At 44.5% G+C, this 12,653-nt stretch overlaps 1 protein-coding gene across 3 annotated transcripts in view; it reads right to left on the bottom strand.

The window, feature by feature from the left end:
• Nucleotides 1-3,997: 3,997 nt before the first annotated feature.
• The window catches only part of LOC132989632 (nuclear receptor coactivator 3-like), a 46,203-nt gene continuing 37,547 nt past the window's right edge, over nt 3,998-12,653 (bottom strand). Inside the window, exons 10-23 of one of the 3 annotated variants that reach the window (XM_061057354.1) lie at nt 12,281-12,428; nt 11,313-11,833; nt 10,107-11,224; nt 9,792-9,918; nt 9,216-9,386; nt 8,777-9,007; nt 7,838-7,943; nt 7,554-7,725; nt 6,943-7,269; nt 6,686-6,784; nt 5,341-5,590; nt 4,908-5,085; nt 4,598-4,802; nt 3,998-4,101 (exon numbers count right to left, since the gene is read on the bottom strand). In XM_061057354.1, coding sequence (XP_060913337.1) covers nt 4,090-4,101; nt 4,598-4,802; nt 4,908-5,085; nt 5,341-5,590; nt 6,686-6,784; nt 6,943-7,269; nt 7,554-7,725; nt 7,838-7,943; nt 8,777-9,007; nt 9,216-9,386; nt 9,792-9,918; nt 10,107-11,224; nt 11,313-11,833; nt 12,281-12,428 — 3,665 coding nt within the window. In that variant the 3' untranslated portion in view covers nt 3,998-4,089. The remainder of the gene's footprint in view (nt 4,102-4,597; nt 4,803-4,907; nt 5,086-5,340; nt 5,591-6,685; nt 6,785-6,942; nt 7,270-7,553; nt 7,726-7,837; nt 7,944-8,776; nt 9,008-9,215; nt 9,387-9,791; nt 9,919-10,106; nt 11,225-11,312; nt 11,834-12,280; nt 12,429-12,653) is intronic. The other 2 variants (XM_061057356.1, XM_061057355.1) reach the window with 2 other exon arrangements.

Raw genomic sequence — 12,653 nt, 5'->3', positions numbered from 1 at the left:
ATACTTTCAAGTGGAGAAACCGTCAAGCTAGACTGTAATGAGGAGGTTAAACTTCATGATAAAATTAGGGCACGCTTGTTTCAATCAGACACCACATAAATCATTTGTAATCCACTCTGAGCGCATTATATTGTATTATTTTAATGGACACTAAACCTCCATCGAAAGGGATGGCAACGACTTCCTGTTCTGGGAATAGGCTATAACCAGCAGACAGCATGGACGAACCCATTTACAATTTTCTACAAAAACCAAAGTTTTTGTATTTCACTATAGCCTATTCTGCCTGGTGTGTCACAATTGCCTTTCAGAGTGATCTACACAGGTACTGCCATGGCACCCTGCGATGTGCTGGGGTGTGGACTAGGGCACCTCAGGTATTACCAAACTGGTACCATGGGACCTAAGTGATTAAAATGATTTGTTGTACCATGGTGATAGTCTATCTGGGGTGGTGCAGTCAGGTAACGCTGTATGTACCACAGTAATATGCACGTTTCTATGGTTTGTACCATGGTATACCATAATATTTTGTGAGGTACTATGGTATGTACTATAGTAATATGGGAGTTATTATAGCATGTACCTTGGTATAACGTAAAAGTCGACACTTCAACATCTCTCCACATAAAAATGTCACCTCACTTCTCTACATACAATACTTCAGATTGAAGGGTTGAATAAGTCAGTCAACATTAAATTGACAGCACTATTATTTTATAAAGAATAATGCACAAGCCTGAAAAGTTATTCAGTGTTTTGAATGGGCTTGTGAGGTCCTGGTGCAGCAGCAGCCGCAGCAGGTCTACCTACAGTCTGGAGGTGACAGATCTTTACAGGGGGGAGCAAAATCATTAAGAGAAAGCAAGAAAAGTGCAATGATTAATGACAGCAACTCTTGGGGGAGGGGTGTGACCAATGACAGGAAACAAACGAATAAAAGTGAGGCTGCAGAATGATGCATGAAGCACACTAATGTCACACAAACACAGCCAGTCTGAGAGAACGCTCTACGCATTTTCAGCTTCGGTCTGAGGATTTGCCACACGGCTGTCCTCCACACTGTTCTTGTTCCAAATGCAGACTGGAAGACATGAGAAGACTTCTACTTGTGCTCTTGAAAGGACCTGCTAATGTAGTAAAACAAACTTTAAGAGGGCTGCATGGTGACAGACTGAGTTGTGGCTGCAGGATTAACGTGCAAAAAGACAAGAGACATAGTAATGTTTAAATATAAATTTGTATTTACATCAATATTAACATCAAGAAACAGGGTAAGAAAAAATGCAATAGTATTTTACATCCTTTAATAATGACCATATGTTTCCCAGATTTTTAGCCGTATCTTTAGTGCCGACGATGCACTCTAAGGAGACTTTTTGCCTCCTAGAAAAACGTTTTTTTCGCCAATATTTAACGATTTAAAATTTCATATTCATCATTGAGACTGGGGTTACAAAAAAAACAACTCCAAGCTATTATTCTGAGACATAAAGACATCAATCATGAAACCTCCTTTCAGCTTAGAAAAAATCTCAACATTCGCTTGTGAAAGCACCGTTTGCAGCACCACAATTCAACTGGCCATAAGAGCTACAGAAAGGAAGAAACAATCACAAATGGAAAAAACTCAAACCACCTCAGCAGAACCAGACTTTTGTCTACTCTATGTCATACGGATCATGGGGATATAATATATGCATTTAAAAATATTTAGTTCAATGAATATTATAGGTTATGTGCAACAGTTAAATCACACATGAGTACTTGCACGATCTACGTCAGGAACTGATCTAAAAACTGCAGAATGACAAACAAAAATCTTTGGATTGAGCATGTGTTCAAAGGTAGATTCTCCAACAAAAGGTTCACAGGAGTTAGAATAAAAATAAAGGCAAACTTAAATGTGAAAAAAAAAAAAAAACAGATTTCCCTGTCAAGAGATTGACAGGCAATTAGGGATTCAAACAACTTCTTGTCTTGCTTCCATAAGGATTAAACATCTGCAGACAGTGGCTCCAAAGTGTCTCTGTCTGAGGCTAAACAGTCAAATCTACAAAATCCGAAAGCACAGAAATCTCAGGAGTGAAACTTTAAGTCACACATGGGAGCATGAGGTTCAGTAGAGAAAACATCAACACCACATTACTGGTAAGACATCTGGGCCCCTTGAAGCCTAACACAATCATGTGTCAACTCTTTATGTATATAGGCATACTTTGTGTTTCCTTTTTCTGTCAAGAGAAAAATAATTTAAAAACAACATGACACACTAGCACCTCTTCAGCTAAGACTATGTCCTCAGAAAAATGTTTTCTGAGAGAAAGAAAGTGACAGTATGAAACTAAATCTACACGTACTGCTTACAAAAAATGAGGCCCTTCCTTTCTGCCTTATGTTTAAGGTTTGGAAAATAAAAGCTGACCTATGACAGATTAAGAAACTTTTAAATATCAAGCCTTACAATCTGTGCAAAAACGTATGTGACCTACAAAAGCATATATATATTTATATATAGTACATTTGAAGCCTATTTACAATTCATATTCACAGGTAAAAGAAACAAACAAACAAATAAACAAAGAACTCCAAATGAGACATGTCTAATACTGCAGTGCCATCACTTTGAGTGTATGAGCTTTGTCCTCAGGGGAAAACCAGGAGGAAGTATTATTGCTAGAAATCAGCACAATGAAATCTAACACACAATTTCTCTTACAGCGGGAGCTAATGTAGACATCATCTTAAATTGTGTTTCTGCATTTGTAGTGACACCGCAAATTGGTGCAAGGTTAACGAAATACCTGCAAGATTTCAATTTAAAAGTTACCTCTGGAATGATAAAACAATCACATCGCAAATCTGTATAAATATAAGTCGAGTTTTGAAGTCGAGTGATTTTTAAAAACGTTCAGTTTCTCTAATAAATTGCTTCACTGTAGACTAGAGCGTTGGATAAAATCTGTGCTTTCTGCCTTTCCACTGGTTCCCACTTTAGAACAAAGATCAAAAAGATTACCCATGTCCAATCATCAGCAACCAATCCTGGTTACAGAGGAAAAAGTTGGAGAACAAACACAAAAATAAACAGTAAATTTCTGCTGCTATACATTAACTCTTGGGTAAAGGCCTCTATATTGCCACAATCCTTTTGATGTTGGCCTTTTCTTAAAGTGCAATCAGCCAACGAGTAAGTCAGTCGTTCTTTAGCTCAGCGGCGTCCCGGAGGACGAAAAACAATGTGCTACTGCTGAATGACATTCATGTGAGTGTCACAATCTGACGGCTCGTCGTCTAGAAACTTTACATTGTGTACACAGAGAGATCTGCCTGGAGCATCGGAGAGGCGGCGTTCAGAAGTGAAGAGAGGAATCCCATGTTTTTAAATCAAAACACAGCTCCGTAGTACATTCGACGACATGGAGAGGATGTCTCGACGCGTTCGTCCATGTTTCGGTCCAGCGTGTGGCGTTTGTGTTCACTGAGGCACACACCACTCAGGAAAAGAGGAACATTAATACTACAGTCTACAGAGGAGTCAAAGAGCTGTAACTGTTTCAGTGTGTGACTGTGTGACAGTGTTCATGATTCTTATCAATATTGAGTTTCTTCATGAATCAATGTGACTGTTTGTCCTCAGGTTTCCAGACAGACCCCTCTCCAAAGGAAGCTCACTCCTGGTGGGAAAGCAGCACTACACACACACACACACACACACACACACACACACACACACACACACACACACACACACACACACACACACACACACACACACACACACACACACACACACACACACACACACACACACACACACACACACACACACACACACACACACACACACACACACACACACACACACACACACACACACACACACACACACACACACACACACACACACACACACACACAGTCTGGTCCTCCACTACGACTCCTCCTCCTCCTCCTCCTCCTCCTCCTCCTCCTCCTCCTCCTCCTCCTCCTCCTCCTCCTCCTCCTCCTCCTCCTCACTCCTGTGCTGCAGCTGTGTCCTCTCTCTGGATGGAGATCACAGTGAGACAAATGCTGCTGTCACCATGCTCAGCAGTATTTCTACATCAAGGAGGAAGAAAAGAAAAAAGTGAGACAGGAAAGTTTGCCATTTTGACCGACTCTTCCAGAATGAGACAGAACAGGTTTAAGTCTGTCTTGAAACATTACTGACACATCTGTATGTACAGTTGAGTATGAGTGGAGTGTTTGCCTTGTGTCGCTTGAAACAAAAACGCCAAATTGCCATAAAATCTGCAAAAAATCGGTTGATTTTGAAGTCAACTCCTTGATGTACCATGAGTTATAAGCTGATTATGTTTCCTTGCTGAGTCAAGAAAAGAGATAACAACTTAAGGTGTGATTTTGAGTAAAAGGATTGGAATTTAGGGGGCAAACGACTCAATCTAACAATCTCATTTTGTTATCCCTGTTGTGTAACAACGTACAGAATTAATAATCACAGCGTTTTCATTTAGCGAGAGGCATGTCAGTGTTGTTTTAAGATAAACTTGAACAAATGTGAACCACTTTCAACAGTCAGACCCTCTACACCTACCTGATCAGGCCCCATAGGCATGCGTCCCATCACCATCGGGTTCATTCCCATCTGCCCCCCCATCTGCCCCATGTGACCTGCTCCTCCGCTGGCTGGCATGCCCCCGTTCATCATCATGCCCCCATACTGGCCTGGATTCCCCTGCTGCCCAAACTGCTGCTGCCCTGGAGGTCCCTGTGGCCCAAACTGCTGCTGTGGGTACGAACTGGTGAAGAATAGCAACAGGAAGAAACAAAGGGTTAACTTGTGTATATTCAAGGGGCCAGCCAAACTGAAGCACAAACTCACTCTCTGACACTGTGGTTCTTACCTGCTGCGTCCCATGCCTCCCTGCGACCAGCCTTTCATATCAGCACCCTGGTACATGGGACCGCCTTGTGGGTGCTGTTGCATCATGGGGTTTTGAGGTCCTAGGCGGCTGGGTATCATCGCGTTAGGAGGACTGCCGCCTGATGGTCCGAACGAAGGGTCTCCCTGCTGTCCCATCCCTGTGGAAATAGATCACCTGGCTTCAGCTTGCTTATTTTTCCAAAGCAAATGCACAAGTTGTACATTATGAGATTAACCTTCAAAACAATATTATGTACTGTATAATATCATTTTGTCTGCTTAAAAAAAGAAACAGAGACAGGATGTTGGATGTGGAAAGCCCTTTGAAGAATCTGCAATTTTCTACACAAATCTTGCAGTGCACAGTCTCACCACCAGGAAGCAGCATTGTTCTCTTTGTTAAGTAAACTCACCATAGCTCCCTCCGTAGCCAAACTGCTGCGGGCCCGGCTGACCCATGCTCGGCCCTCCCATGGGATTGTCCATGCCGCCAGGAGCCGTGACGTTTGGAGGGGGACTGAATCCTCCTGCGGCTGCAGCAGCGGCCGCCGCAGCCTGTTGTTGCTGCTGCTGCATCAGCATCATCATACGCTGCCTTCTCATCTGCATGGTGACCATCTCCCTGCTGCGCTGAGCCATCATCTGAGCATTGAGGAAGCCCTGCTGCAAAAAACAATCACAAATAGACAGCTTACAGAGGATTGACATGGTATAAGTATAGGCATGTAGTATTAAAAACTGGTTGAGGTTAGGTCTCAACATTAACAGCATCGTCCCTGCTTCGTTCTATATATTTAAATGAAGTCAGCCTTCAGCAGAAAATAAACTCTTTTCCTGGGATTTGTATTTCTTGTGGCCTGAAGTATGGTTGTAAAATCGGGTTCTGAGAAATGCTCGGCAGATGATTTACTCCTTGAGGAAGTGCACCATGTTCTAAACGGCAATCAGACCTTTCAGTGTGAATCCACCACTTTCTAATTAATACTGGCAACCACACAGAACAAGAGCAGAAAGAATCCGTAACACAGTCTGATAAAAAGGGGCTTAAGTTACATGTTGTAACTTTGATGTTGTATAAAAGAAAACGTCTCTTGTATATCTCTGTTATGAATGTAAGTCCATTAATATCTAGTTGGCTCTGGCATGAAGTGTGCAGGTATACATATGAAAAGAAGACAATGCATGGATTTTTGGTCCATGTTTGCCCATTACATAGCCTAAGTGTCTCGCTGGAGAATGAACCCATAGTTGTTGTTATGAATGGCTTAAAATTATGTTTTTATTGAGAATAAGTAAAGTTATTAGTTAGGACTTACAAAGCCTGACCCAGGAGGTGGTACAAAGAGATCACTGATGTGGAACACTCACACCTGGGCTTAAGTTTATTTGAACTTCCTCCTCTTGCAGGTTCTAAAGATCCATTTACTCTGCGTGCCTTTACACTCATAAAGCTTATCTCAGCCATGGTGTCTGACCTTGTGCAGAATTATCTCGCCATAGCTATTGCAATTCCTTGTACATAACAGCTGTATCTCTGGCTGTATTTGTTGTTATGCTTGCATCAGTTTATTCAATGGAGCAGCATGTATTGAACATTCGTTGTATACACTTACTGTAAACTAAATATTTTAACCAGAGCCCTTGAACTAGTGCGTGGATATACTTGTTTCAGAATATGATATTAGTGCAAATTCTGTGGAATCAGATCTCCTATTACAAAGTGTTTAACAGAGTTTAATCTATAACATTTTCTTTTACCTGTCCTCCCATGCCAGGCTGCATGCCTGGCCTCATGCCAGGGTTTCCTCCCGGATTCTCCATCTTCATGCCCATACCCTGCCGCGTCTGATTCATGAACTGAGGAAGGGCAAAAGAACATTCACTATGACATGCAGGAACACATTTTACGCCCACTCTGCAGCACTTTCAAACCATACTTCACAAATAACACCATACCAATAAACGTAAAGGAACATAGATTGTTCTCTAACTGATGAAGCATCCTGTTCTCCTACCTGCTGTCCCTGCAGCCTCTGTTGCAGCTGAAGCCTCATGGGCTTGTTGGCCGTCATCATTCGGGGTCTCATCATGTTGGCACGAGGGTGTCCCATGCCACCCATCCCACCCATACCAGGGAAACTGCCACCTTGGCCCATCTGAGAGAGCATGGGCCCAAACCCCCCCTGCTGAGTCTGTCCCTGCATGGGGTTCCCTCCGTAGCCGGACTGCATGGGCATGGAGGGGGGTCCGGGGTAGCCCTGTCCGTAGAGAGGCTTCTGGTCCAGCACCATGGAAGCGTCCTGTCCTGGAAAAGGCTCCAGCTGCTGCTCAGCCCCCTGATTCTGGAGCAGACAGGACAAGAGGACAAAAGAAGAAGTTTGTCAAACAGCACCATCTAATTGATTAATTTCCAAATGGTTGACTCTGTAATTGTCTTTCTCAGCGGCACAGACAGATCCCTCCAGGCTCATCTGTCCTCCTTCAGAAAAAGAACAGTCTGAACACTGAGAGTCATGACTGAAATATCTAATTCAAAGATGAACGCAAGGCTCATTTATGAGTCCTGATATGAATATGGATAATTTCTCCTTGGGTCTTTTTTTTTACATCTTTTCTGATATCTTACCTGGCTGACGAGGTCTGGGATGCCCAGGGCTCGATCAATCTCCTCAAGAGCAATGCCGTCAGTGTTATTCAGCAGCGAGTCCAGCTGATCGAGCAGCGCCCGCTCATCACTCTGTCCCTCGCTGGTGGTGGGAGGCACCAGAAGATCATCTAAGGTGTTCCCAAACTGGCGTCTACACGGCACACAAACAATCAAAATCTCACCACGAGGTTCAGTGTGAACCGCACTCCAAGCTCACCACCGCTAAACAGGAATAAACAGACATTAAGGGATTTTGAACTGACCTGTTACCCTCCATGCCCATTATAGAATCCGGCCAGGACGAGGACTGGCTGGGCTGGCCTTGCTGGCTGAAGGGGCTCATTCCCATACCCATGTCAGCAGAACCACCTTAAATACAAACAGAATACACTTTCAGTGATGCACAAAGTGTCTGTGTGCAACAGGCCATGCATGTAGAATGTAATTCTGATTCAAATTCAGACAACTTTATTTATTGCAGAGGGACAATTTAGCTTACAATCAATAGCAAACATTTAACCAGACACGTCGGTGACAAGAGATCTGTTGTGAGGAGCCAGTTCATAGAAGAACTGAAAACACAATTCTGGATAAATGAATGAAAAAAAAACACATGCATATTAGTTGCATGTGTTTAAGAGCTGACCTATGTCAATTACTGCTGTCAGCGTTTAGGAGTCTTGACAGCAGAAAGAATCAAAGAGTTGGTGTGACTGTTCGTAGTGTACAGAAACATACAGTAAGTGTAAGGCAACAGCTGCAACATTATGTAAGATGCCCAAACATATAACACTGTTCATCAGATCTAAAACATAGTCAGTTATTTTGCCAATTTCTTTGGTCTGGATATTCATCTTCCCTCCTGTTTCCTTCAGTGAGAGACCATAGCGATCAAAACTTTTTAAAAAAGGTTTTAGGTTTAGTTTAGTTTGTGACCCAAAAATACAAAATGAAATTGCATTCCCATTTACTTTTGCTGTATTTATTTCTGTTTGAAATCATCAAATGTTAGCGTGAAATAACCCCGCCTAAGATGTTAGTATCATCCATTTGAGCATACTTGCATGGTGATAAACATTATGCACAAAGCCATGCTGTGTCTAAGAAAAAAAACGTCACATGGGTTTTAATAGGGCTACAGAATTAAAGCCTTGATGTTGTTCAATGTGTTTATGACAGTGTTACGGTATAAACAGACATACCCATTTCCATGAGCTGTTGCTGCAGCATTGACCTGGTGCCGGGTACACTGTTGGAGCGGCTAACCATAGGGCCTGACATCATGCCCTTGCTGTTGTTGTACTCCATGCCTGGGCGCATCATGGAGGGGTGTCCTGCTGACCCCACAGGGCTTGCGCTGGAACGGGGCATGCTCCAATCCCCTGAACCCCCCATTGGAGACCTCTGGGGAACCATGCCTCTATTCATTGGTCCTGGTCATACATAACAAACGGATGTGCAGGTGCATTAGTATCATACAGGTGTTGCAGTGTGTGTTTCAAGTTTAACAGTCATCCAATAAATAGCATACAATAAATTCCAACATGGTCAATGAATAACCAATTAACACAAAGCCTCACAATAAATTGAGGCAGGCAGAGAGAGATCAAAGAAAAAGTGCTGGTAACAATGTTGGCCTACTTGAGCACACACCCATGTTTCCTGGGTACCCGTCTGGACTGCCCATTATGTTCTCCTGCTTGATCAGCATGGGGCGTCTACCTGTCCCTCCTGGACCAACTGGAGGCTTCCCATCTATGGACATGGCCCTCTGGAAGGGTCCCCGAGGACCTGGACCCATTCCTGGACTCCCTGTAAAAAATAAAAAATCAATGGTCACTTTTCACTTATCTTCTTCTAGTGTCTAAAGAATAATACCTGTGTTGCATCTAAGTAGGTGTGGATGTAAAAGAAATACATCTCAGTACTATCTGGCAAATTAAAATATTGATATGTTCTTCGTTCTCACAGGGATAATAAGCTTTAAATCATCGAGTGGGAGTAATTAATGATAGACTCACAGACCATTTGCTAATAAGTAATGTATTAAAACTAAGTGTTCAGAAAGTGTGGAAACACAAATGCAAATTTGCTCATCATATTTAATACATGAATGATTTCAAAGGACATTTTGAATATCATCAAATATTATTGTTACAACACTCTTCTTGCATGTAAATGACACTTCTTCAAGGCTTTGGTTTTTGACCCACTTACTCTGCAGGCTGTCATCGAGGCAACCCTGTGGTTTGTTTCCCGCATCATTAGCCCCTCCAGCTTGATCCGGGTAAAAGTCTGAGTTTGAACCCCTCAAATCTCCGAGGATGGACTCCAGGTTGTGCAACTGAAGATCCATATAAGCAAAATGTGTTATTAGATCAAAGTCCGAGGAGGTTCACAAAAATTCAGATAACAGGTCTTTAGCCAAAGGCATGATGGTGTACTATGTTATCATGAAGTCTGAACGACTAGCTTAATGCCAATAACAATTATAATGTTAGCCAAATAAGCCTAAACAGTGATTTATCTTACGTCATCAGGCGGCTCTGACTTGATCTTGCTCTCAGGATGTTCAGGTGCAGGGCCGTTACCACATCCAGGACCTCCCCGTGCAGGGCCGCCAGCAGCCCCCGGGGCCCCCTTCCCTTCTAGCTCTTCTAGTTTAGGCTTTATGTCTGCCGGCTCTTTGGAATCATCCTTATTGAGGAGGTAGTGAAGAAGGGCATGGGTCTTCTCCTTCTTGGGGCTATGCTGCTCCTGTTTGGGCTCGGTAGTATTCCCAGGTCCAGTACCGCCTCCTGATCCGCCTGTTCCAACCTCCCCTCCCTCCTGATTCCCCAGTGACACCTTTCCTGTCGCCTCAGCCGTGATCTTGGCCACTTCATCTGGGGTGTTGCCATTCTGAAGAAGCTTGTGGAGGATCTTGTGCTTTTCTTGCAGCGAGCCCGTGTAGTGGGCTGATGAAAGTGATGTTGACACGCCCCCTGGACCAGTCGCCAGACCTGGATTGGCACTGGCTGAGGAAGAGGAAGAGACCCCAGTAGACGACGGGCTGGTCATGCCTCCTGTGGGGTCCTTACTATCTGAGCCTGCAGGAGTGCTGCTGCTGGGTGGTGGGGGTGGTACAGGGGGCCCTGCTGGCCCACTGCCACTTATTCCCAGCTCCTCAGTTGGGGATGTCAGCAACTGGAGCAACTTCTTATGCCCCTTACTGTCCGGCAACCTCCGAGGAGGCTCTGAGCTCGCCACCCCTGCCTCATTGCCTGCATCGCCGCACTCTTTAGTCGCCGTAGCTGCCTGGCTGTCAGGACGATCTCCAGAACTCTCAGCCTGAGGATGCTGATGGTGGTGGTGATGCTGCATTGGGTGGTGATGGTCACCCGGCCCAGGCCCAAAGCCTCCGGCGGGGCTTTTGGAGCCATCTTGGCCTGGTTTTGCCGGCTGACTGGGCTGAGAGGAAGAGGAGGAGTGGACACTGGGAGAGCTGTCAGGTTTAAGGGCTGGCGAGGGTGACGTTAAGGTCGAGGGAAGGGAGCTGCCTACACCTTCGCTGATTGCTTGTAGGGCGTTTAGTGAGCTGCTGGAGAAGGTGGTGGTACTTCCTCCGCTTCCTCCACCACTGACAATGCCACTCATGGGAGAGTGTAAGCCTGGAAATAAAACACAACTCAAATGAATGAACTTAAAGAAACTAGTAGAAACAGACTATGCTAAATGACAACAAAGATTGACCAGTACCTCCTGGTGAGAACTGGTTGGCACCCATCTTTGGACTACCTCTGTTCCGTGGTGACATCAGGAGTCCCTGCTGGGGTCCACCCATTCTGGGGCTTCCGGAGGGGCTATTCATGCCACCCAGCCCAAACCCTCCGCTGCTCTGAAATGGGGGCTGCTGTGGGTGTTGCTGCATTCCTTGGCCAGGGTGATTCATGGGACCCATTTGATTCATCTGATTCATGTGCCCCACCTGACCCATCTGCCCCATCTGATTCATCTGCATCATGCGGTTGCCCATGCCTCCACTCGCTCCTCCATTTGCTCCATACATAGAGCCGCCGCCCATTGGACCCATGTGACCCATGTGGCCCTGCTCATTCATGCCAAAGCCCCTGTTCATGCCGCCCATGCTTCCCATCCCCATGCCCCCGCCGTTGTTCATATTCATTTGGGCATTGGGGTTCGGGCCTCCCATGCCCTGTTGTCTCATAGCATTCGGCATCATGCCCCCACCCTGAGAGGAGCGGTAACCATTGGGTTCCCTGCGTGGAAAGAGAGGTATTATGAGCACAAGAGTTTTGGAAAAAGGAATTTAAAATGATGCATCTTAAAGGTAGCAGGGGTTGTGCAATGGCTTCATGGTGTTCTTATCTCTATGACTAATCAGTGTTGTGTATTTGCCCCTGGGGTGCTACAAAGCGTATAGTATCATAGCGTATCACAACATACTGTTTTGCATTGTACCGTATTGCATCGTTCTGTATTGTATTCAAATGTTTCATCTCAACAACAACTCACTATTTGTGCCTATGAGGATTTTTCTTACTCTTCACAGGATGTCAGTTAAAAAAAAGCTACTTCAACTGCCACTTCAGTTGTTGAATACCTTGACTGCCTTGCATAGATATGCGGAAAGTGCTTTTATGCAGTACCAGAAACATTCTCTGCTGTCTTTGAACAGAGTGCGAGCGCGCTTTAACGTCTCTGACCTCTGTAGTAGGTGAGTGGAGATGAATCCTTGAGGCTCGTTGCTCATTGGATGCCGATACAGTTTGCTCTTGGTCTGCGCCGTAACTGGAGTGCCGTCGGACAGAGAGAAGCGGTACAGTGGTGTCTCAGCGTGACCCTGCAAAAAGGCTGCCCAGGCAGATCAATGACAAATTAACAACCCTGAAACACTTCACTAATAACAAGTCATTAATTAGCCTTTATGTTAAAACTAACCCTGTGATTACAGTGAGGATCAATGATGTATGGCTCAGACATTTGTATTCAGGGGATCAATATTCATACAGTAATGCAGGAGTTTGTGGTTTCTTATTAATATGCATTGAGGGTTCTTCTAAAGTGACGCCTTGCTGA

Source organism: Labrus mixtus, chromosome 15, assembly GCF_963584025.1.
Source record: "Labrus mixtus chromosome 15, fLabMix1.1, whole genome shotgun sequence".
NCBI classification, from domain to species: Eukaryota; Metazoa; Chordata; class Actinopteri; order Labriformes; family Labridae; genus Labrus; species Labrus mixtus.
Note: the sequence above shows the minus strand (reverse complement) of the source record. Positions and strands in the feature narration are given on the sequence as shown.